The 24,526-nt window shown below is 52.3% G+C and overlaps 8 protein-coding genes across 8 annotated transcripts; 3 read left to right on the plus strand and 5 right to left on the minus strand.

Annotated features, from left to right (window-relative positions):
• Positions 1-240: 240 nt before the first annotated feature.
• Positions 241-3,609, plus strand: UHO2_02921 (uncharacterized protein; the record flags this gene model as incomplete). Its single annotated transcript, XM_041555709.1, has 1 exon — positions 241-3,609. One exon carries the CDS (start codon positions 241-243, stop codon positions 3,607-3,609), a length of 3,369 nt encoding a protein of 1,122 aa, XP_041411643.1.
• A 157-nt stretch (positions 3,610-3,766) lies between these two features.
• UHO2_02922 (putative FRS2 - phenylalanine--tRNA ligase beta chain, cytosolic) lies at positions 3,767-5,395 on the minus strand (the record flags this gene model as incomplete). The annotated part of the gene is made up of 1 exon (XM_041555710.1): positions 3,767-5,395. The coding sequence occupies one exon, from the start codon at positions 5,393-5,395 to the stop codon at positions 3,767-3,769; it is 1,629 nt and encodes a 542-aa protein (XP_041411644.1).
• A 680-nt stretch (positions 5,396-6,075) lies between these two features.
• On the plus strand, positions 6,076-7,713 carry UHO2_02923 (uncharacterized protein; the record flags this gene model as incomplete). The annotated part of the gene is made up of 6 exons (XM_041555711.1): positions 6,076-6,179; positions 6,258-6,671; positions 6,791-6,860; positions 6,967-6,987; positions 7,064-7,227; positions 7,302-7,713. The coding sequence occupies 6 exons, from the start codon at positions 6,076-6,078 to the stop codon at positions 7,711-7,713; spliced, it is 1,185 nt and encodes a 394-aa protein (XP_041411645.1).
• Positions 7,714-7,846: 133 nt separating this feature from the next.
• Positions 7,847-9,019, minus strand: UHO2_02924 (uncharacterized protein; the record flags this gene model as incomplete). Its single annotated transcript, XM_041555712.1, has 1 exon — positions 7,847-9,019. The coding sequence occupies one exon, from the start codon at positions 9,017-9,019 to the stop codon at positions 7,847-7,849; it is 1,173 nt and encodes a 390-aa protein (XP_041411646.1).
• Positions 9,020-10,821: 1,802 nt separating this feature from the next.
• UHO2_02925 (uncharacterized protein) lies at positions 10,822-12,892 on the plus strand (the record flags this gene model as incomplete). The annotated part of the gene is made up of 4 exons (XM_041555713.1): positions 10,822-11,503; positions 11,603-12,040; positions 12,166-12,468; positions 12,549-12,892. 4 exons carry the CDS (start codon positions 10,822-10,824, stop codon positions 12,890-12,892), a joined length of 1,767 nt encoding a protein of 588 aa, XP_041411647.1.
• Positions 12,893-13,483: 591 nt separating this feature from the next.
• Positions 13,484-16,549, minus strand: UHO2_02926 (uncharacterized protein; the record flags this gene model as incomplete). The annotated part of the gene is made up of 1 exon (XM_041555714.1): positions 13,484-16,549. The coding sequence occupies one exon, from the start codon at positions 16,547-16,549 to the stop codon at positions 13,484-13,486; it is 3,066 nt and encodes a 1,021-aa protein (XP_041411648.1).
• A 666-nt stretch (positions 16,550-17,215) lies between these two features.
• UHO2_02927 (related to UPS1 - mitochondrial intermembrane space protein that regulates mitochondrial cardiolipin levels) lies at positions 17,216-18,652 on the minus strand (the record flags this gene model as incomplete). The annotated part of the gene is made up of 1 exon (XM_041555715.1): positions 17,216-18,652. One exon carries the CDS (start codon positions 18,650-18,652, stop codon positions 17,216-17,218), a length of 1,437 nt encoding a protein of 478 aa, XP_041411649.1.
• Positions 18,653-23,028: 4,376 nt separating this feature from the next.
• UHO2_02928 (putative SMX2 - snRNP G protein) lies at positions 23,029-23,292 on the minus strand (the record flags this gene model as incomplete). Its single annotated transcript, XM_041555716.1, has 1 exon — positions 23,029-23,292. One exon carries the CDS (start codon positions 23,290-23,292, stop codon positions 23,029-23,031), a length of 264 nt encoding a protein of 87 aa, XP_041411650.1.
• Positions 23,293-24,526: the final 1,234 nt, after the last annotated feature.

Below are 24,526 nucleotides of genomic sequence, written 5' to 3' on the forward strand. Positions count from 1 at the left end.
TTGCGTTGTGTTGCGTTGGATCTGCTCAGCGAATTGGACTCGCAACTGCCGATGATGATCAAGCTGCATCGGAACAGCCGCCCTTGCTCAGTCTCTTCTCCAGTCTCTTCTCCAGTCTCTTCTCTGCTCTGGTCTCTTCTCTGGTCTTTTCTCTGGTCAGGTGCTCTGTTGATGCCTGCAATCGTCGAAGCTGACGAATCTTTCGGAACTCCTCCGATCAGTGTCAAAGCAGACGACAGAATGGCAGAGCCGAAAGCATCGTTGGTCGAGGTGCTCAGCCTAGCATCCGCTTCGGATCCTTGGTTGCTGTCGAGAGCCAACGCGCAACTGGAAGAGTGGGAAAGCGATCCTAACTTCTGGCCCCTCTTGCTTCAGATCGCATTCGACACCGGCCTCCAACTGCCTTGCTCTTCCTCTTCATCAACCTCAACACACCACCATCCAGACTCGATCCGCATTTTGGCCATCATTCGTTTCAAGAATGGCATCGACAAGTTTTGGAGGAGCCGTGTCATGGCTCGAGTCACCGTAACCATCCCCCTGGAGACAAAGCGTGCGATGCGCAACTCTCTTTTTCAATGCCTTCGAGAGCCCAATCGTACCATCGCCTTGCAGGCATCAGTCGCCATCTCGCGCATCGCACGCCTCGACTATCCTCGCGACTGGCCAGATCTGTTCACCACGTTGCAGCAAGCCATGTTGGAAGCACATGGTGCCCTTGCATCCCTCGCTCCAGCACCTCAACTTGATCAGTCAGAAGATCCTTCCAGCGCTCACCTCCGTCAACTCAACACTACCGTGCTGATGCGTGCAGCACATGTCTGCTCAAAGACGCTCAAAGAGCTCGAGTCAGTCCGTGTCCTTGCAGGCAAGATGCGCATGTCCGAGCTCTCGCGCCAACTGCTTCCTGCCTTGCATCCCATTTTCCAGCAATACTTCTCTGACCTATTCTCACTCAATGTCGGCGACCATCTTGCCACACTCTCGGCCTGGTCCAACACTACATTGCGTGCAGAGCAAGTTCGCACCAGCCATCTCTTGCTCAAAGCTATCTCGCGTCTAGCTCTCGCAGATATCGGCATGATCTCCAGATCCAACACCTCCCAAGGCGGCGCTTCCTCCAACATGGCCCAGGCTTTCTTCCGGTCGACACCGCGTTGCTTGCAGACCCTCAAAGACACCCGGCTCGCATATCTCAGCCTTCTTCGCTCATCACAGCCCTCATCCACTTCCGCCTCGACCTCAGCTGCTCTTGTCACAGCACTCACCAAGCATCTTTACTCTTTCGGCAAGTTCTTCCTCTCTCTCGTGCAGAGTCATAACGGCAAGGCCGCTTTCTGGCATGGATGGTCCGACGTCGTCGCTTGGTATTGGGTCCAGACCAAAGACGTGACCAATGAAAGTCTCTCTGTGCCTCGCGACGAGTACGCCAACCACTCTGCAGTGATCGAATATCCACCACGCTTTGTCGTGCAGTCGCTGGTACTGCTTAAGCACTCGCTCGCTCAGTGGAAAGGCAATCAACCCGAAGGTGGATTCTTCCTCACTCATCACTTTGCTCGTCAAGCTGCCGATGTGTTCACTGGCCGCCTCATGCCTCTCAATTCGGACGATCTCGAACGATGGCAAGCTGATCCAGAAGAATGGGCCGTTGGAGAAGAGCAGGAGAATTACGAGCTTGACATTCGACCTGCCGCTGAGCGTGCGCTCATGGTCTTGGCTCAACACACCAAACCCCTCGGCTTTTTAGGTCAGCACATCTGGCAGCATTTCGAGTCGTCATCCAGCCTCTCCTCTGACAATCTCGATGACATTCTTGCACGCGATGCTATCTATGCTGCAGTGGGAACATGTCGCGACTACCTTTCACCAGCCGGAGAGGATGACGACCGCCCTAGCATGGACGTCCTCATGGGTCAAGCTATTGCCTCGAAGCTCGTCCCAGAAGCCCGCCTTGGTAATGTCACTTCACCAATGTGGATCGTCATCAGGCGTCGGATTGCATGGCTGCTGTGGGAGTGGTCGGAACAAGTGCCAAGAGAGTCGCGTCTCGATGTCTATTCGCTTCTGGTGGACTTGTTGGAGGACGTGCCGGATCAGACTGATGTGGCAGTACGCCTCGCTGCAGCTAAATCCATCTCTGCCATCGCCGATGCGCTCGAATTCGACGCTGATGGATTTGAGCCATTCTTGCCCAAAGCGCTTCGCAACTTGGCAACTCTGGCCGCCGCGTCAGACCTGCATGAGATGGAGTCGATCAAGGTATGCACTGATGCACTTTCCATCCTCATTGAGCGCATGGGTCCACGAATTGCGCCACATGCCGATGCCTTGGTTGACCTTGTACCTATGCTCTGGCAGCAGGAGGATCCCGACTGCAAAGCTCGTCCCTCCATCATTGTCTTCATCTCCAAGGTGTTGCGCGCGATCGAGATGCTACCTGCCACAGGCACAAGTGGAGCATTGATGCAGAAGGTGCATCACATGGTCTCGTCCATCGTGCGCGAGTCGCTCAACCCTAAGGTGTCCCATCTGCTCGCCAAAGATGCCATTTCTTTGCTCTGGATTCGAGCACTTCATTCCACACCTACAATGACGCGGCCACTGTTCGAGCTCCTTGGTCTGGCGAAAGATTTGGTGGTACAGCCTGACTACTGCGTCGAGATGTGCCGCGTTATCGAAGAGATCTCGATGCTCAACCCGCTCGAGATGCTTCAGACGTACGGCCATGATCTGCTGACAGCTTTCAGTCAGATCATTGCAGATCCCTCGAATCCGATGGTGCTAGCCCCGATCTCAGCGCTCGACACACTCGTCCAGTCGCTGGTAGCCTTGCCAAACTGGACCGAGGTGCGCGAGATGTGGATCAGTGCGCTCGAGTCTACCCGTCTTGCAGCTGCGCTTGTTGGATCGATGCTGCACTTCCAGGACGCGACCTTGATCGCGACGCACTTTATCTCGCTGCTCTGTCGCATTGCCTATCATTGCCCGCAAAACTCTTTCATCCGTCTTGTGTCTGCATCATGGCCTGACATGTCGCAAGAAAAGTACCCGACACCAAGTTCTGTCTGGCAATCGCTCATCAAGTCCATCTGCACGCGTTTCGATAACATGGCATCTATGCGGAAGCGTCGCGTCACGGCACTTGGTCTCGCATCCATTCTTGAATCAGCTGTCGTCGAATATGAGCAGGCTCAACAGGCACAGCAGGGATCAGGTGCAGGGGTTGAGGTGATCCAGGAAGTAGTTGCTTGTACGCCAGAGTTGATCGCGGTTTGGTCCGAGATGTTGGCAGCCATCAACGAGTCGAAACCTTTGGACACGGGCAAGTACGTTCGCCCGACGTCGCCTATCTCATCGATGCATCTGGGCGATGTGTTCTTCGATGATGATGATGAGGGGGATGGTGGATGGTTGCAGGATATCTCGCCGGGTGCCGCAAGGGCGCAGAGAGTGGCGATGGCGGATGGTACGTTGACAGTGGCGATGAACGAGCATGTGAGAACGGTGCTGTCGCATGCACAGGCTTCGTACCCTGGCTTTTCGAGGCTGCTGGAAGCAATGGATCCTTTGGTGGTCAACATGTTTCAAAAGGATCTGATGGGATAATGGCTCATGCATAGACAGACGCTCTACAGACACAATCACTCGAATATATCAAATAGCCTCACACTTATCATAGAGGACACACTGGCATACTCAAGCTTCTGAGCTGATGATAATATGCTGTATTCGCTTCTACACTACAATGCTGCAAAGACTAGAACTAGAAACGAGTCGCGGGAGCGTTCTCTACCGACGAAATGGGAACCTTGTGACCGACCAACTCCCTGATATCCTTGACTGCGTACCTGATCATTGTTGGTCGCTCTAGACTGAGACCCCAACCAAGCACGTTAACACCCTCTGGCAAGCCCATGGGTCTTAACATCTCTGGACGGAACATGCCCGAGTTACCGACCTCGACCCACTTCTTGAGGCCCTGGTGGTAGGAGAAGATCTCGAGCGAAGGTTCGGTGTATGGGTTGTATGCTGGCTTGAAACGTAAATTGGTGACGCCCATCTTCTTGAAGAAGACCTCCATGAAGCCGATAAGGTCGCCGAGGGTGATGTTGTAGTCGGCGACGACACCTTCGACTTGGTGGAACTCGGCCAAGTGAGTTGCGTCGACGGCTTCGTTACGGAAGACACGGTCGATCGAGAAGAGCTTGGCTGGTTTGAAACCGCCGGGCTGGTTGGCGAGGTTGTAGAGCATCGCTGATGAGACGGCGGTGGTGTGGGTTCGAAGAACAAGCTTTTCAGTCACCTTGCGGTCGAAGGGATATCGGTACCCGACGGAGCCGAAGCCGCCTTTCTGATGAACCTGGGTGACACGCTTGAGGTAGTCTTCGGGAATGTGCTTGGCATAAGGAGGGTCTTTGATGAAGAAGGTGTCTTGCACGTCTCTCGCTGGGTGCTGCTGAGGAACAAAGAGCGAGTCGAAGCACCAGAAGGAAGACTCGACGAAACGATCGGTAGCCATCTCGGTGAAACCCATCTCGAAGAAGATGTTGCGGAACTCTTCCCTGACCTTGAGCAAAGGATGCAACGCACCTGATGCAGGGACGGCACCTTCTGCGTTGAAGTTGTACTTCTTGAAAGGCGCTTGCTTCCATGAGCCAGACTGAAGCATCTCGAAGGTGAGGTCGGTCTCGAGCTTCTGCACAGTGAGAGAGAACTGTGGTCCCTTGGCGATAGAAAAGTAGACGAGCTTGCGGGTAGCTAGCAGCTTGCGCTTTCGCAGCTCTGCAAGCTTCTTGTCGGTAGCAGCCGCGTCTTTACCAGCAAGAGTGCCGGTCTTGAGCACCTCGTTGATCTGCTCTTGAATCTCGTCGGTCAAGTCGGCGTCGGTCTTGCCGAGGGTTGCTTCGGTCCTGCCAAAAGTGCCATCTGGAAGCTTCTTGGCCCACTTATTACGGAAGGCATTGCTCTGACCATTCTTGAGCGTGTCAGCACCCAAAAGCTGCTTGAGCTCATCCATGGATTTGCCAACGCCCTCCTGGTTGGGTAACGCTTTAACAAGGCGGATCTCTGGCGAACCATTTTGGAGCAAGACGAACGCATCTGCAAGTGGGGCGGAAGTAGTTTCTTCAAGCTTCTCCATGACAACCATCTCTTTGCTGAGCAGCGATTTTAAAACGTCTGAGAGGGCGAGCTGCCATCGTGCGCGCTCCTTGAAGATGGCCTCGTTGGCTTCCGAGCGCTTGACCGGGTCGGTCTGCTGGTCGGCAGCGGTAGTAGGCACTTGGGGTGCAATAAGTCGAGTGTCTGCGATCTTGCCATTGGGAGCTGCATCCAAGGCAGCAAGCACGGCCTCGGCAGTTGGCTCGCCGGTCAGCCTCTGTGGTGCCGACATTGTGTTGTTTGTGATCTGCAGTGTGACTGACGCTGATGCCGACTTATTGCTGAAAACGTAGAGCCCAATCTGGTAGGTATGTTGCCGCGGTGTCTGCAAGTTTAGCAGAAGGGCTCCAAAAGGCAATGGTGTGGTGTGAGGACTGGAAGAGAGCAATGAATCGAGCAACTTCAATCTTGAACCACTTCCGAGAAAAAGGAACAGACGAGAGACCTGACATGCGCTTCTTTCTGCTCTCTCTCTCTCTCCTTCCTCTTTGACTCATTTTCGAGCCTTCTTTGGCCTTGGTCACGTGCCTTTCCCTTTTTTCTTTGGGTCCGGAGGTAAATTAGGTCTAACACATCGAAATATACATATGCCGCCTGACCCATCCGTGTCTCTACACATCCTCCTGAAATGACATCCTGCGCCGAACCTTATCTCGCATGCAGGAATCTACTGTAGAAAGGTTACTCTGCAGTGGTGATGACTTGGACGCCATGCCGGTAAGGATAGCAACTTCTAGCTTATGCTAGGGAATATCTGCGCAATAGCAGATGCTCCTTGAAGACGCTTCCTCGGATCACACCCCTTCGCTCTTGACCACGACCCTTCCTAAGGATTTGGGCAACGGAAGCAGGATCCATGGGATTTCTCATTTCGCATCCTCTATCGCCAAGTTTACGCCCTTTTCTTAAGCAATGCTTTCCTTCGGGCGGTCCTCGGCTCTACCCTGCGGAACCTCGCTTGCCTGGACATCTGCCCTGGTGGGCGGCATCACAATCCGTGATGATGATCTCGCTGCGTAAGTACATATCTAAGCAGTCAGATTGTCAGTTCCATCGCTCACTTTTATTCTCTTTGTCGACTATCGCTACTACAGGAGCATGGTCCTGTTCTTCATCCTCCTCCTATTCCAAGTCATCGGCATCCTTCGAGTCTACCAGGGAAAACGCTTCCTCGACATCCTCGTTGTTTTCGCTCCAACCCTTGCCTTTGTCACATGTCTTAGCATCTGGTCTGGTCTGCGAGCAAACCTTGCCAACAGAGCTCACTCATCAACTGACCTTATCACTTCACAATCGGGCTTGTCACAGCTTGTCTCGGCCAACGGCTTGATCAGCTGCTCGCCCATGTTGCTTTGCGAGACGAGTTTTCAGGTGTTCGGGTTGCTGGCAAAAAGGTTGATTCCAGTAGCAAGAAAGTGGGTAAAGTACGCGGCGTATACGGCGAGACTGGTCAACTTGATCGCGCTCATTATGTGTGTCGTCGCAGCTTGCGATCTCAGCTCTTGTAGGTATCTGCGACCACCGCTTGAACATGGAAGCCAAGATTGCTGACTTAAGAGTATTTGAGAACAGATTTGATAGCATGGCTCGACCAATCAAAGCTAGCACCTCTACTTCCGTCTGGCAGTGGAGAGACGTGTGGCACGACAGTGCTGGGTCGCGATCTGACTCTGCTTCCTCTTATGGCCGACGGCTTGGTACTTGTTGTACTTCTTGTTCTCACTGTCTTGTAAGTCATCCTCTTCCGCCCAGACACAGAGCTTATCTAAAGATTGCTGACATTTTACCTTGTTGGCTTCACAGGACTGTCTGCCTCCGACTTCGGTACAGGCTAGGAGCAGGTGTCGTTGTCCACCTCCTCACCATCCAATGCTGCCTTGCTTTTCACTTCACGTGGAAGTGCGTCCGCGATTGGGCAGCGCTTGAGATCTATCTCAATGGAGAATGGCTTCGTTTCTCGGACCACTTCAGCTTGAAAGGTGATCTGGAGGGCTTGGCCAAGCGCATCCGTCGGCAAGCCGAGGATCCGACGCTTTTCTATGTCCTTGGACTCGTGCCACTTGTGTAGGTCTTCCTCTCCATGTCTCCCTTGATGAGAAGCACCACTGACTCATATCTTGACGACCTTCTCACATCAGCCTGGCCATGGTCCTCATCTACACACTCAACCTCGTCATGTACACAAATCCTCCAGCTACGTCGATCACGACACAGGACAACGTGACAACCCGCTTCACCTTATTCTTAGACCCTGCTGCTCCCCGCATCGAGCTCCTCCCTACATCAAAGGCACCAGCTGCGAACGCCGGCAAAGGCGGTAACGACAGCAAAAAAGACCGAGGCGGTGGGAAGGGCCAAAATGCTGAAGCAGGCAAGAACAAAGGCGAGATGTTCGTAGTCAAACGAGGCTGGTTGGGTGGTTGGAGCGTTCAGCCTGCACAAACGGAAGCTGGATGGGCGACGAAAGGCAAGCTCAAGATCAAGCAAAACTTGCTGAGTTGGGCTCTGGGTTGGTCCTCAGACCAAAAAGCACCAGTGACGGCTGCCTGAGCCACTTCCGAAACCTGACTGGACACAGTAAGACCAAAAAGCATTCCTGAATCCACAGACAAGAGGGGCGTGCGAACGCGCTCCATTGTTTGCTTCATGATGCATTGCTGTGAATCGTTCATAAGGGAGACGACTATCGGAAGTGCTCTGCGCGGCGAGCGTTGATGCCGTACTCGCTGAGAGCTGCGGACAGGTCGTCCATTGTGAGCACAGTCCTCGAGCGGTCCCTGGCGCCAGCAAGAACTGCACCACCTGCAGCACCAGCGCTCACGCCCGCAGCTCCGCCTGTTCCTGCACCAACAGCACTGACCTGACCACGTGGACGACCGCCCGGACCAGCATTCGTACGAATACGAGCGTACTGGAATGCATCAGATGCAATGTCGCTGACAAACTTCTCCGCAGCCAAAGACAGAAGTCGCTTGAGTCGCACATCGTGACATTCGAAGCCAACTTTTTCGAGGTAGAAATCGGTGACTTGGTCGGGTATCAAGGGTGTGTATCCGTCGAGCAATTGCATGAATTCGGCGAGCGTGCGGTCTTTTCTCGCCTCTTCTTCTTCTCTGCGCGACATTGGGTGGTTGGATGTTGGTAGAGATGATGCAGCTGCTGGAGCGGCGGCAGCGGATGATGAGGATGCGGATGGTTGGTTGGTAGGGAGGCCTGCGGTTGTGGATGGCATGGGTTCGTCATTGTCCTGCGAACCAGCACGGGGAGCAGCTGGTGTGGGTGTAGAAGCCTGGGTTGGGGTAGCTGCACCAGAGCGAGTGCCGTCAAGACCGCGCCTCGAGACGTACTTTGAGAGGTCTTCTTGTGTAGCCACGCCAAGCACGAAAGCACGGCCAGGGTCGGTGATGAAAGCGAAGGGGTGGGATTGGAGGAAGACTTCGAGCTCTGCAAGACCTGTATCAGGAGTGATAACGGTGTATGTTCCTGCAACTGCAGTAGATGAGCAAGATATCGATGAACCGCTGGAGAATTTGGTCATGATGGATGCGACCGACTTGTCATTATTACCGACTTTGACCTGCTCTTCAAGGCGGTCCTTTTGAACGTATCCGAGCAACTTGCGATTTTTGTCACTGACAAGAGGCAACTGTGAGTAGTCATGGTCGAGAGCTACGCGAAGTGCTGAAGAGACATTTGTGGATCGAGGGACTGAGATGGCAGGAGGAAGCTGGAGGTCTTCGACTGTTGCGCCTCGATACTTGGCGACCAGGGATGCGGAAGGTGCAGGGAGCTGACCGACAGGGACGGACTGAGGGCCCGAGATGGGAGCTGTGACAGAAGGCGAAGGGTTCGACATATTGATCAAATTGTATTCTTGGCTGCCGCTTGTCGATTGGAGAAGTTGGCGAGCAAGTATCGGCAAGAAGCTGAGGTGAAGGATGGTCGATGTTGGAAGCTTGCATCGTCTTCCGAAAAAGTAACACGCGCCATCCAAATGCACTGCTGAACGGCTTTGGCGGTGAGGTGATCGTGATCGAATTAATTTTTAATTTTTTTTTGTAGATCGGCCCAGATCTAGCCCGATGCTTTATTTTATTTTTCTTTCCTAGCTAGCGCACGGACGGCCCAAAGCTGCGAAGAAATCGTCTCACTCCTTTCTTCTTCTCCTCAACTCATTAACGTTCTCGTATTGTGGGAACAAGGGGCTATCTTACCACCTCTTATTCCTCTATCTCGACGAACCAGATCAGCACCCTTGTTGGTGCAAGGAGAAGGTCTTCTCGTGTTTTTACACCTACCTTTATTGGATTCCAAGGCGCAGGAACAGGACCTCTGCTCGCACATTTCTTCATTTTCTTCAGTACTTCTTTCTAAGCACTGCCAGTTGGCGACCGGTACAACGAAAGCGCAACCTGTACATCACCTATCGGATCGGCATCGAAATACATTCGGTCTCGCTAACGGACTCGACCGCGAAGGATGCAAGCCTCATCATGTGACTGGTGGCAGCCTGTGTTCGTGATCAATGGCGGCGGTGATGTGCTTCAAGCATTGTGAGGTGTATCCTACCCAACGTGTGCTCAGAGAATCACGACATTTTCGCTCGCCACTTGCCATTCGGCTATTTTCGTCTCGCAACGAATTGGCCGTTGCAAAGCAGAATCTGCACCTCTCACGTCAAATAGAGGAGCTCCTATCCCAGCCTCACTCACACCGCCGTACAGATGAGGATCAGTCGGACAATACAGAAAACGATACGGAAGTCCTGTTAGATTGCGGGTCAGCGAGGCGCCTTGCTTGTCACAGGGCCTTACGCAGAAGGCCCTGGACACGCATTTCTGCGTAGGCGCATTGTCAGCGCTCGTGTGCCTGAAACCCAAGACCTACTAGAAAAGCCGACTCTGATCGGTTTCGGTCAAGTCTCTCGAATATGCTCTTTCCGATTGGTTTCACTGGGGTAGTTTGGGCTTAGGTCTAGGGTCTTCTGCGCAGACCCTGTGACAGTACTGTTCGACCACTTGGTTGACCCCTTTCACGACCGCCCTTGAAGCAGTCGTCCAAGGCTCCAGATGCGCAATTCGACATGGGCACCACTGTCCTCGTGACTATAGCTCTGCCATCGCCCTTGCTTTGCGCCGGCCAAATCACCCTGACTTACTTGCAGGCACTTGATTCATGAGCCCTCAAAGTCCTCCCCTTTTCTCCGCAAATCGCTTGGCGAGATCTCTCGCTTGCCATTCGGTCGTCCTTCCCCCACGCGGAGATCCAATGGGTACTATCACGCAAGTTCAGCGTTTTAGTCCACCATCTTCTTAACTTGCTGTTTCTGTGGGCCGCTGACATCCCAACCTCGCCCGACTGTCTTGCAGTATGGCGCCCGTCCTGAGTCAGGCTTTGCCGCCGTAAACCTCGGTCGTTAAAGAAAATTGATGCCGACGTGCCTCGACCTTGAGATGGAAGTCGCAAATATCCGAGCCGAGCTCTTCCTTCCAGCGTTTCGGTCTGACATTTGAAACAGTCTACTTTGGCCACATCATTCAGCAAAGGATATAAGTACCACAGAGCACGAGACCATGCGTTTTTCCTGTCCCCGTGCGATTCCGTCATACCTTGATCCCCTCAGCTGCAGCAACTTAGGCTTGCGTTAACACTGCAACCATGAGCGCGCTTCCGCATCTTCCTAAGGATGCGCCACCCGTCAGCACCAGCGAGCCCAACGCAGCCGCCGAGATCGCCGTATCGCATAACCAAGATCGCCATGGCTCGGTCTCTTTAAGTATTGTCGATGACGACAAGAAATCAGCTGGCGATGGTTCCAACTCACCAAGCAGTAACGGCAACGCCGAGTCCCTCATCGACGACGCTTCGGCACCTCTCAGTCGTACCCATGTCTTCCAAGACGAGAAGATCGCCGAGCACTGGCGTCAGCTCTACGAAAGGACCAGCTACGAGAATCGTCACCGCTTCGATCCCAACTTCGAGTGGACATCTGCCGAAGAGAAAAAGGTCCTACGCAAAATCGACACAAGGGTCCTCGTCTGGAGTTGGGTCATGTTCATGTCCCTCGACTTGATTCGAAGGAACATCAACCGTGCGTTGGCCGACCACTTCCTCGGCGATCTCAACATGAACCAGGATGACTTCAACAATGGGCAAGTCATCTTCCTGCTCTGCTTCCTCAGTGCTGAGTTGCCCTCAGGTCTGATCTCCAAGAAGCTCGGTGCTGATATCTGGGTCCCAATTCAGATCGTAGCATGGAGTCTCATCTCAGCTAGTCAAGCTGCTCTCAAGAACAAGGTTGGCTTCTTCATTTGCAGAGCTTTGCAAGGAATTGCCCAAGATAAGTATCCGTCCAACTTCTTCCGACCTTAGCATGCAAAGCTGACATGTCTTCTCCCTTCCTTGGCCCTCGATTGGCCCTTCTAATTCGCTTCATTACGAGGCTTCCTACCTGACCAAATCCTGTACCTCTCGTATTATTACACAGGGAAGGAGCTCAGCACTCGTTTGAGTTACTTCTATACCGTCCTCGGAACTAGTCAGATTCTCGGCTCGTTCTTGGCCGCCGGCTTTGTTCAACTCCGTGGCCTCAATGGTTTGGCAGGTTGGAGATACTTGTTTGGCTTCGAGGGTCTCATCACCGGTGTCATTGGCATCATCTCATTCTTCATGCTAGCTCCAAGCCCTACCAACACTGCCGGCATCTTGCGAGGAAAGAACGGATGGTTCAACGAGCGAGAAGAAAAGATCTTGGTCAACCGCGTTCTCCGTGATGACCCGACCAAGGGCGACATGAACAATAGAGAGGGTGTCTCGCTCAAAGGTCTTTGGGCCGCCATCCGCGAGAAGGACCTTTGGCCTGTATACATGCTTGGTCGTGAGTACATGTGTAACAGCGGCTTCAATGGTCCGCTCGTCGCCATGAGCAACCCACGCGTCGCGTTGCACTATCTGACATTTTATTCCTCCCTCCACGTTATCTCGCACTCTGATGTGCAAAAGTCGTTGTCTTCCAGTCGTACAACCCTCCTCAGATGTACTTGTCGCTCATCCTCAAGCAGCTCAAGTTCAGCACTCTGCAGTCCAACTTGCTGGCCATTCCATCCCAATTCTTCTTCACCCTCAACACTGTGCCATACGCCTGGCTGTCCGCAAGATTGAACGAGAGAGGTATTCTTGCTTCTCTGTCAAACGTCTGGACGCTTGCGTTTCTCATTCCACTCTACTTGCTGAAGCACAGTATGGAAGATAAGTACAACTGGATCCGATACGGCTTGATCACCGCCTTGACATCCGTTCCGTACTGTAAGTTGACCACATTCTTCCTTGCCTGAAACCCTTGAACGGTGCTAACATTTTCATATCTTTTCGTCTCCGCCTCACAGGTCACGCCTTCTTGATTGGTTGGGTCTCGCAGAACTCCCAGTCGGTGCGTAACCGCGCCGTGTCACTCTGCCTCTACAACATGTCTGTTCAAGTCGGCTCAGTCCTTGCGACCCGTATCTACACCGCTGGCGAAAAGCCCTACTACGCCAAGGGAAATCTTGCGCTCATCTCACTCGCCTGTCTCTCGATCGTTCTTTGTTGGCTCGCAAAGCTGTACTACATTGGACGCAACAAGCAGAAGAAGCTGGCCTGGGACGCCCTCAGCTCAGACGAGCAGCTGCAGTACAAACTCAACACAAAAGATGAAGGCTCGAAGCGCTTGGATGTCTTGTTCGTTCACTGAGCGCTTTGAACCTCTGTCATTCGGCGCATCGCCATACAAATGCAGTAGCACTCCCTCCACTGTGCATGGCTGGCAACTTGGAAATGGAAAGGATGGATCAAGTTTTCCCTATCTTGTGTGCCGCATCGCTGATTCAAAGAATCGCTGTATAAACTCGCTTTTTGATGATGTCATCCGCAACGACGTTGTTTGCGATTCAGCCGAAGCGGAGAGTGCCAAGATTTTCAGAATGTGTATGCCAGCAGCGCTCTGAAGCCACACCTCTCTGCCATTTGCCTTCGACGGTGTTCTCTTCTTGACGATCCGCTCTGCCTTGCCGTTGGCAACGAGCTCAGGGTTGTCCGCAACTCGAGGCAGGTCCAGCACTTCAGCCGTTCCTTACGGCCCTTCTCCCCTCCAAAGATGCCTGTACGATCCTGTACCTCAGTCGCAAACTCTGTTGACAACCAGCTAAACCGTCGTGATGGATGAATCGCTAATAATATGATGAATGAAGGAATGCTTGTACAGATGCAGGCAGAGGCTGATGTGATGTGCCATGTTTAATGTTTTATTCCGATTAAATCCAGTTGCTTCTCTTTCTGCTCTGCCTCAATCAAGATTCACATGCTTCCTCTGACGAGAAGACTTCCTCCTCGACCCTGTCACTTCGAACCCGTCGATGTCCATTGACTGCACCCCAAAGTCATTGTCGTCCATCGTCAATGCTTCTGACACTGCTGACCTGGCGTTGGCTTTCTTTGCACTTCGCGGCGGGGTCTTCGGCGGCGACACAAGAGCTAGAGGCTCATTGTTCGAAATACTGGTTCGTCGAGGACGCAGCAAACGAGCGCTTGGCGTCGCGGGAATGAGAGGAAGATTCAACGTAGTCTCACACGTTCGAGCGGGAGCGGTCTTGCTTTTTTTGCCCTTACTGCTGTTGCCTTCGGCCTCTGGAGTGCTGCGCTGGCTGTCGACATCGCGGCTCGATCCTCTGGTTGAGTGTGCCCGCTTGGAAACAGGCTCAGCGTCGAGCAAATCCAACACGTGCTGCTCTTCGTCTGCGTCACTTGAGACCTTCTTGCCGCGTTTTTTCTCGGTCGGCTTGACAGCCGCGACCGCTGCTGCTGCTGCTGCTGCTGCAGCAGCAACCTGCCTTGCCTTCTTGTTGCTTCGGTGTGTAGCCGACTTGGACGGCTTGACGCTCGCAACCTGCCTGTTGCGCTTGGTGGGTGACGGTGAAGGTGGCGGTGAGAGCGATGGCGAACGAGAAAGTACTGCCTGATCTTCAACACCGGTTCCAGCAGCCTCGCCAGCCTTGCGCTTGTTGCCGGCTGCGGTAGGAGTTTGCGCGATTTTGTTTGTGCTCGATGGTGTCGAGGGAACGTCGGGCTGTTGTTGAGGCGCAGGACGGGCCATGAAGTCAGTCTCGATGACGGAGCGAGTGGCGAAAGGTGCTACCACCTCTTGTCGTGGCTTGACTCGTTCAGCCTGAGGAGTGGCTGTAGCAGCTCGCAGAGCCTTCTCAAATGCCTCGCTGGTCGCTCGGTTGGGCTGTGCCGGTCGCTTGACCGCTGGTAAGCTGCTTTCATAGGAAGTGTTGCGCTTGAATGTAAAGTCAGGTCGACGCATCAAGCCCATCGCATTCGGTAGAGCAGCCTGTCCATTGATGCCAACGGTCTTGCCCGATGAGCCAGGAGCGCTGCCGTTAGCTGTGGAGGCTTCTGGCGCCAACAGCATGGGGGATGGCGACGAAGAGAGCAGTCCTGGACGCTTTTCGGACCGCGAATCGGGGCTTCTGAAAGCCGATAGCCGTGCCATAGCATCACTCGGGGATGGTGCGGGAACCCCTTTCTGGGCTACGCTTCCTTGAGTGCGCTTCCATTCGTTGAGGAACGACCGGCTGAACTTCTCCAAATGCTCGACGCACTCGGCTTGAGTCGAACGGATGCCAAAGAACCGCCTTGCGTTGGTGTACAGCATTGTGAGATCATCCTCGAAGTCGGTGATGACTGCATTGGCGGCCATGCGACCCTCAAGATGCTGGCTGCCGTACTTGCGAGAAGCAAGGCTATCGCGAATGGTGAAAAGGTCAACAGGACGTGAGCTGCGAGTTGAGAATTGTTCGAACTCTACACTCATAGGTCGTTGAAAAGCCCAGTTGGCTTTGTGCGAGAGGAGTTGAGAGACGAGGTTGGAGAGGAAGCTGTAGATGCGGTTGAGTTCGCGGTCGTTTGCCGGGTTGCTAATTGGTTTCGAGGCAGCCGACTCGCTCAGGGTAGCGTTGACCTCAGATGATGCGGCATCTTTCGACGATACTTCGGCCACGACTTCGCTCGTGATGGACCCGTTTTCTGTCTCAGATAGGACCGCAGATGCGGAGTCGACCGCGTTGGGTGCCTGTTGAGTAGGATCTTTGACCTCGGCCGGTACAATTGTCGGTGCGATGCTAAGCTGAGGCATCGGAGGGACTGACGACACGATGTTCCTGTACCGCGAAGAGATGTCACGCGTCGGCGAAGACATTGGTGAGCTAGAAGGCTCATCATCGGCCTCGGCAAGCATGCGATGGTCGAGTGCACGAGCGCTGTTGGACGCTCGATCAGAGCTGTGGAATGGGGAACTGGAGCGACTGCCGCTGGAGGGAGGTGTATCGAGTCCACCGTTGTCGGTGTGCTTTTTCCGGGGAGGGGACTCGATAGTGATAGCGACAGCAGCAGGACTTGCTTCAGCCTCGGGTGCAGCTACTACCGTTGGCGAGAGGACATCGTCGGACACCTGCGAGGTGATGGCAGTCTCTGTTCGGCTGTCCATGTCTTCATCCATCGTCATGTCGGAATCCTGCAAGCTTGCCGCTGGAACTTCTTCCGAAATTTTCTGAACACCACTGGTAGAGGTGACCTCAGTGTCAGTCGAGCTTGCTGCGAGCTCGAGCGCTGCCTTTTCAGTCGCCTCTGGGTCGTTGTCAACCACTGCATCCGGTTCAACTTCAGCAATGATGGGCGCAGATCCCAAAGCATCAGCGACGTGCTCCTCCTCCCTCTTGCGTTGCTGTTCGGCCAGGACACGCTGGACGTGCGCCTTACGTGCTGTAGCGCCTTCGCCGAACTGTGCGTTGGGATCCCGATTGGCAATGGTGTTGGCACGAGTGGTGGAAGTGAGGTCCCGCTTGGACGATGGCGACGTTTGCACTTGGGCCTTGAGTGCCTCTGCGGCAGATGCTACTGACGCTGGCACCGGGCTTTCGGGACTCGAGACTTGTGGTGATGCTGTGGTGGTAATGGGGAACGGGGCGGTGGAAGCGGATGCGGCGGCTTGGTCCCATCGCACACGGTTGGCGAGATTGCGTCGAGGTGTCTCCGCCGACCAACGAAAGTGTAAGAGCTCACGATCGCGAATGAAGTCGTACGATTCTTGCAGGATGATGGCCCGTTCATCAGTACCGAGCGTGATGTGTGGTACCTTGCCGGGTGGAATAGGGAAGAGTTGGACAGCTTTGGCGACAAGCTGATCCAGGGTTCCGGGTAGTGGCACGAAATAGGTCTTGGACGTTAGGGAAGGGCCCTTGAGCATCACAGCCTTGCGAGGCTGCGAAGACCACGATGAAGCCATGGAGCAGCTAGCATCAGTAGAACTAGAGCGAGAGCAGGTGTCTGCGGCCGAGGCTGAACTCGTCATATTCGCAAGTTGCTGTCTGCTACCAGCAATCGGTAGCAGTGTGTGTGAGAGAGAGGGTACGATGATGAGGCCGTCGAACAGAGTGTTCGAGAAGAGCAGATACTGATTGTCCGAGTCTGGGCGAAGCGGCTTGGGTGAAAGAGGGATCCGGAGGAGAAGGTATGAAAGCTGATGCAGATGCTGGTACGTGTATGGAAACAGCAATGGTGGTGCCCAGAGGATAGGTCTAATGGGAAGCTATCTTGATGTATGTGGTAGAGTCAGAGGTTAGGATGAAGTGCGTCCATGTCAAGGCTTCTTGTCTTCGAAGCAGGTCTGCTGTCGCGTAAATTGCAGGCCGTTCGTGACCTTTTTTCGCTTCGCCCCTGCACTCTACGCGTCTAGGACGCGTTTCTTCCAAAGCGCGGGCGCGATTCGGCCACGCCCCACGTTTGAGGAAGAGACCATTTGTGCAATTTGCCGGCTTAACATATTTTTACATAAAAGCTCATCCGAATGCCTCTTCATCTGTCCAGATGTTGGTCTGTGGAGACGCCTGGTATTCACAAACCCTGAGAACAAGCTTCATCGCCTTGTACAAATGAGCGGAGGAGACAAGACATTTCCATTGTGTTGAGTGCGAGAGGCTCCGTGGGGCGTGACCGTTATGAGTGTATTGTGGCATCTTTATACGGTGCGATCTCGGTCAATGCGCTCTAATCGTCCTTGCGTCTGCTGCTTCGCATGCATCTCATCGTCGTCGAATCCCAGCAGCGATTTGACTTTTGTCCTAGCTCGTTCAACCGCTTTGGCAAACGCACCTCTTCTGTCTCCGTCCGACGACAGAGGTTCTAAGGGAGATAGTCCCATTCGAGCTCGAAGTTGATTGAGCACGCCTTCCTCGGCGTTGCGATCCTGGTCACTGTAAACCGCGCCTTTGCCCTTCCTTCCGCTGAGCTCTGCCCAAGGCCCTTCTTGCTCGGTTCCACGGAAGTACATCGGAGCTGCGACGTCATCGGTGTTGGTGGAACCAGGCTCGCTATTGCTGCTGCCGTCCGCTGATACGGCGCGCTGAGGGGATCGATGTCCGTCAGAGGAGCCATCTTCGTCTTCGTCGCGTTCGATCAGGTAGCCGTCACGCAACTCCTTGACCTGTGAGTAGTGACCCGAGTACCACCACATCTTGAGCTTCTGCCACGGACCTAACGGATACCCGTCCAGGAAGGGCGGTCGTAGTGATTCGAGAAGCTTGAATCTCTTCTGAGGCATCGAAGAACGCTGCAACACACCTTGATCTCGGCTCGTGGAGCTCGTCGTTGCTGCTTCTGCATCGTCGAGCTGAGAGCGCGTCCACATAATACCCTGCTGTGAGGTATCTTTATGCGCCACAAAGCGAGCTAATCCAAACTTCTCGATCCGTCTTCGGAGAATGCCGAAGCTGACTTGCGATTCGATCTGCGCTGTCGTTAATGTCTTGCAGTAAGACCGCCAGACTGCGTCCACCTCTGTTCCGCTTTTCTTCTTCCCTTTGCTGCTGTCATCTCCCTCGTCAGGCCGCATGAAGCCAAATCTTTCCTTGTAGACTAGACCCTCGGTGACAGCAAGAACGGTGGTGTGATCGAGATTACGTGTCCAACTGCGCATCGCTCTCCCATTCTTCGTTCGTCCCTTGAGGCTCTTTACCAATGACGCCGATGAAGTGATCGACTGCTCAGGCCCGGATTGGTCTCCCGCATTGCTGTGACTAGCAGCGTTTGTTCTTGGTGGGAAAAGATCGAGTTCGACTTCACTCTCCTCCATGACCCAGCTTTCTGCATTCTTGATCAAACCCGAGGGAGCCCATTTTGGCAAGTTTCCGCGCTTGAGAATGAGACGTGTCGTGCAGAGCACCGGGATCGTGTCTCGTTGCAATGATGAGCTGTCGAGGTGGTCGAGAGTGACCGAAGACGTGCTGGCAGACGAAGAGGGCCCGCCGCGAACAGGTCGATACTCGATTCTGCGATCGATCACATCTACTGATAGCACGTGCGAGGCACTTGGATTCGGATAACGAAGAAAGTATGCCCTGACGCAGGAGGACCAGGAGTGGTCATAGCTCGATTGGTGAACGAAGTCTTTGACCATTGCTCCGAGTCAACGGCGCCAGTATCACTGCGTGTTTGAGCTGGTCTGCAAGATGCAGTTCCTCCAGGGATGTTATGAAACAGTCGCTGTCTGCCGACTTCGCTGATCGCCGTGTGGTTGCGAGAAGCGCGTCGCTGTTCAGATGCGAACAGGACTTGCAGGCGATGTTGTTGTTGACTGTGCTGGTGGAATGGAGTTTGCAGATGATGTGAGGTGTGGAATCGTTGGAACAAAAGAAACTGGAACTAGCGACTGGTCGCTAATACCCAGGTGGAATTCGTCAGGAAGAAATGCCGAAAAGAATGTTGGATTTTTGGTTGCTTTCGCGCGAGTCACGTGCGTGCATGCGTGCGTGCATGACTGAGTGTTCACATGCAGGAACATAACATAGTTCACGTACATGTCAAATTCATCTAGGTCTCAGATTGGAAGTGAGGTCAGTGATACACATAGCAGTCTGAATTTGCAAAAGTTCAAGGCAGCAGCTCCACTATGATTCTCACACTCATCTTGTCTTGAACTTGTCCTGATCTCATCTCCATACACTCCTTTCTTGTTGGAACTGCTCAACCTACACCACTTTGACATCAACAGTCAACATCTCACCTAGGAAGAGGGTTGCAAAAACCCATCTGTGGACTGACAGGGACCAGAAGGACCATGAGATCCAGGAAGCTCTTAGTGCATTCCAGACAGGCCAATTCAAAGACTTGAAGGCTGCCACTGAGCATCACAATGTCCCTTACAACACTCTCTGGGATCACAGCAAAGGGTGCAAGAGCCACACTGCTGCCTTTCAACATCTGCAAGCTATACAACCAGAGGCTGAAGAGCTCTTAGTCCAACATATACAGAAGCAGGTGTCATGGGACCAGATGGATGCACAGGAAGAACTGGAATCATATGAAGAGACCATGTGCAGCAATCATGGATTGGGCAAAAAGAGGTTTCTGACCAAGCTCAGTGAGATTGGTAGGACCAAGGGCTCTATGACAGAACTTGTTGGGATTGGCAGGAGTGAGGTCTTACTACAGAATCCATCAGGATCAGTAGTACCATGCTCATACAACAGAACTCATGGAAACTGGTTAGAAGATGTTTCTCTTACTGATCCTGCAATAAGAGGACAACAGACAAGGGATGGGCCACCACCTGATGAGGCAGGGGCCCTATATGACAATGAAACTTGGTGTAAGGAAGTGGGCACCAACATCAGGAGCAAGATGAAAGGGGGGTGAGCACTGCCACTGGGATGAAGTGGGTGTAAGCAGTCGCGCACCTGAAACTAGATTGGGTGTTTCTGATTGGTATCAGTGAGGACAATCAAGTAAGATCTACTCAGGATGTTTCAACTTAAATGTAACCAGATGGCTTTGTACTGGTAGGTCTCAGCTGACTGCCTTGAACACTCTGTTCAGAGGTTGCATGGCATGTCCATTTATTCTTTGGTGGGAGAGTAGTATACTCTCCTTACAGTATGAGTGTTCATAGTACTGTTGCTAATGCTCTCTAACATCATCTGGACTGCAATATGCTTATCACCTACAGAGGATGGGAGTTACTGGACTGCAGGTGTTGGACACCACCTACAATAACTGACTGGACTGCAGATGTTGAGCAAACACTGCCTACAGTAAGGGACTGGACTGCAGGTGTTGAGTAACACCACCTACAGTTGACACCTAATGGTGATATAACACACACGTTTGAGGTGTTGTTGCAAAGCTCTGCTATTGCAATGATATGTAACTATGAGTCAAGTAAAGAGTATGTAAAGTATAGAGTAGAGTGGATGAGGATCCACTCATATGCTATAGTAGAATGAGAGTATTTATGCAATTGCTTGGTGTCACCTGTGACACCTCTCCTACTCCTCCTGAGAGGCCTTTGCCTCCTCTTGACACACTCTCTCCTGCTGGTGTTGCTCCCTTTGATGCTGTGCCTCTACTGTTCACACAGCATATTGGTTTGTGTGATACTGCCCCTTTGCCTCCATACTCTTCTTTGCCTAGTGATGTGTGTCAACCCCTTTGACACAGCTCCTCCTCCTCATAGACAATCCCCAGTCTGCTTGACACAGCTCCTTCTCTCTTCACTGGCAACTACCTTCTCAAGCTTATCTTGTGAATCCCTTAATCACCTGTCAAGTCCTGTTGCCAAGCCCCCTTGATCATGTGGTTGCCCCTGTGCTCAGTCCCCTGTGGCTGTATGCACATACCCCTTGAGTGGTAACCATCTGCATGATGCTGAGCTTGGTCCCCACTCCTGCATGTGGTTATCTCCCATATACTTCTCCTTCTATTGCCAGTATCCTCCTTCCTGAATCTCCCAATGCTTGCTCATGATGGCCAACTTGCTGAGACATGCTGATCAGGCTGATTCTGATTGATCCTTGTGAGATTAATCAGGATCCCAGAATTTGGTTGATCTTGCAAGCCATATGCACTACCAACCTGATTAGATCATCAATTCCCCATGATTGCCATAGATTAATTTGGTACACACTTCATACGCTGATCCACTGACCCTGTGACAGTGGGGACAACCCCTATCAAACGATGAAGCAACACTGAGACAGTCTCCTCATCCACAAGGAGCAGGAGAAGCAGTGATTGAGGAAGGGAGTGCACATCTTGACATAGCAGGAGCAGCGTCACAGGCAATGCTGCAAGAGGTGTTGATATAAGACATGCATTCTACTCATGGTAGTTGAGTGGATCCCCATCCACTCTACCTTACATATTACTAGCTATATCTTTGACATAAGTATACTTAGTAGTTTTCTGTCAACAGGTGCAATTGCAGAGCATTGCTTCTATCTTAGCATGTGTGGTGTATCATTGCTACTTGTCGCCATCCAAAGGCAGTTCATACTGGGGTCTGGCTCTCTCAATCTTAGAACTGGAGGCAGCTGTCCACTGCAGTCTGGGGATCACTCATTTAATCAGTTGACACACTGGACACTTGTGTCGAAGAACAACTCAACCACACCAGATCTTGGTGTCATCACAGGCAAACTATTGGACCTTGATCATGCTGAGCTACCTCTGGACAGAGTGTCCCCAGTGGTCAGTTGAAATCCATGATAACCATCAGTTATAACATATTTGAGTGAGAACAGCCATAGAAGGCTTCTACAACAGATTCCAGCAAGAACAATAATAGAAGGCCTTTACTACAGATCTTGCCAAGATTAATTGTAGTTGCCTTTTACTACAGATTTCAGGTTTCAGGTGCATGACCTCTGACAACCCGGACCCTCAATTTGACGGCTTCTATGCCCACCAGAACTATGATGCACTTCACCTGAGAGCCAATGAAGGATATAAGTTGGTCAAGCATTCTGCTAAAGCTCTGCTGGTGTTGTGGAGTAAAAAAAAAAGGGAGGAGTCCATGCAGAGGTACAAGGAGTCCTTGAATGAAAAGGTGGCTGAAGTAAAGTGTGTAAAGAACAATGCAAAGAATTTGGAGCATTATTATGCAGGGAAAGCCAGCATGACTGTGGAGGAAAAACTGGCTAAGAGAAGTAAAGAGGCTGCAAGGGCAAGGGAATGGCTGGAGAGGTTCAAAGATGACCCAGATTTCAAGAAGAGGAAGAGCAAGGCTGACAAGAGGTACAGGGTGAGGAAAAAGGTGGCAAGGAATCAAGCCGAGCTGTCCAGCAGTTGTCATATTCTGGACATGTAGTCGATCTTGTTGAAGAGCGTGCATGTTGGCCTTGCGTTGCGGTGCGTTGTGTTGGCACCTGCGTCGGGCTGAGAAATCCGAAAAATGTGGAAGAAGTGAGAAATTTCTGCTTGTCTCCAGGGATTCGCGTGGAGCTTAGCACGCTTGCATTCGACCGTCGTCGTCAAGCACCAACACTCTTTCGTAGACGCGGCATGAGAGACTTGACACGCAATGGGACGAAGACGAGATAGGTTGCTGCTAGTGTACATAGGATGAGGACAGTGTTCTTTGAAACTGAGGCTGTAGCCCGTCGAGAGAAAAACGATTGCATAGTATCTTGTGGACGGTGGGGCGACAGGATCGTCACGGAAAGGACGAGACCCACACTGCACACGAAAGGGTGACGACTGAGTGAAGCTGAGAGAGCCAATGAGTGCGTCTGGTATAATGGTCGTAAAGATCTGCGAGAGCTGAAAGCCAGCAGAGCCTGTGGTGAGGCCGAGATGTTGGAGTGTGTAGCGCGAGGAAGTGGAGAGCGAGCGATAGAATAACTTGATTAGGATTGGCAAGCGATCGACCTTGAGTTCATCCTTTTGTAGATCCGGGGGCCATGATGCGAGGCTTCGGCAGCCATGTCTGACTGTTCGAGCGAAATGATGTTTTGATGAGGAGGGCTATCTGGTGAAAGGGACGAAGGTAGCGTGCGATCACCTTGTCTTGACGTTTTCGAGCGCCTCTAGTGAGGTGACGCTGTTGCCTCGGACCACTACAGTGCCGCATCGATCGCCATCTTGCCATACATTAGGGTTTCCTGCCTCGGGATGGACTTGTTCGATGGCATCGTCGACAACAAGGTTGAGGAACATGTCGAATCCTCGAAGTGTGCCCTGGATCTTGCGTCCGCCTTGAATGTTGACAGCGATGCGCTTGTCAAGGAAGCGTTTGAGCTCCGGCTGCGACACTTTGGCCATCTTGCGGTATAGGAGACGGACGTCGGAGGATATGCGGTGCTGGTCGGAAGGGATGAGCAGGAATTGATGGGAGTGAGACCAGTTGGTGTGTGTCTCGTTGAGAAGAATCAGATCTCTGTGGACCCGCGTTCGGACGCGATTCGCGATTTTGTAAAGAAAGAAAAATGCAAGCGAGATCTAACATTCTTTACTCCCCCCAACCGCTGTCCATCAACTTGGCGGCAGCTGTCACTCGCGAGCCATCCAGTTGAAGAGTCACCGGGATAACCAATATGCAAGAAAAGCGAGCAACCAACAGACCAATCCTCTGCATGCATACTAAATTGAGTGGCAACCAATCAGGAGAAGCATATGAAAGGAAAACACCAAGATACTACAAAATGGGCATGACTCAAAAGAGAACAACAAGCCATCTCATAAACAGGACAAAGGTATATATATACACAACCCTGTAGCAATAGCACACAATGAATCTTAAGCATTACATCTACAACACACTAGTATGAAAGAGCTAGAACATGGCTCAGACAAAGGAGGTGCATGGTATAGCTTCAACTGATTAGAAGTCTGAAACCTCTCCACCAAAGCAAACCATGGTAGATGACACCAACCCTCATGCTGGGGCCAGCAAAGCTGCCAAGAGGTCTAAAAGAACCAAGAAGGTGACAATTATCTGGCAGACACAAACAGCAAACAATGACAATGAGATCAATGATGATCCCGAAGATGAATTGGATGATGACAATGTCAGCAAATGATACAGCTTCTGTATGTTAAGTAAACTCTGTCAGGGGTCTCGCGCCCGAAACCCAGGTCGGTCTGTCGAGATACTTGGTGACTATCAAACTGTGCGACAGCTATTGTCTCGGTATTGGTGACTATCAAGTTGTGCAGTGACAGCAGGTGGCGTTCATTGTATATACTATCATAGGTTTCGGCTGACCTCTGTGGACACTCCGTTCAGGGGTAGCTCGGCACGATCACTATCAATGTTATGATGACACCAAGGTCTGGTGTGAGTGTTGATGATGATGAGGTTGATGGTTTGGTGATAAGGTTGATGAATGTCGATGATAATGATGTTGATGGTGTTGGTGATGAGGTTGGTGGCATCAACACGAGTGTCCAGTGTGTTGACTGATGCTTGAGGTGATCCCTGGACCACAGTGGACTACTGCCTTCGGTTCTATCTATATCTGGACTGCTAACCTGCTATGGGCGCCTTCGGACATCA

This window comes from Ustilago hordei (genome assembly GCF_900519145.1).
Source record: "Ustilago hordei strain Uho2 genome assembly, contig: UHO2_contig_04, whole genome shotgun sequence".
NCBI lineage: Eukaryota > Fungi > Basidiomycota > Ustilaginomycetes > Ustilaginales > Ustilaginaceae > Ustilago > Ustilago hordei.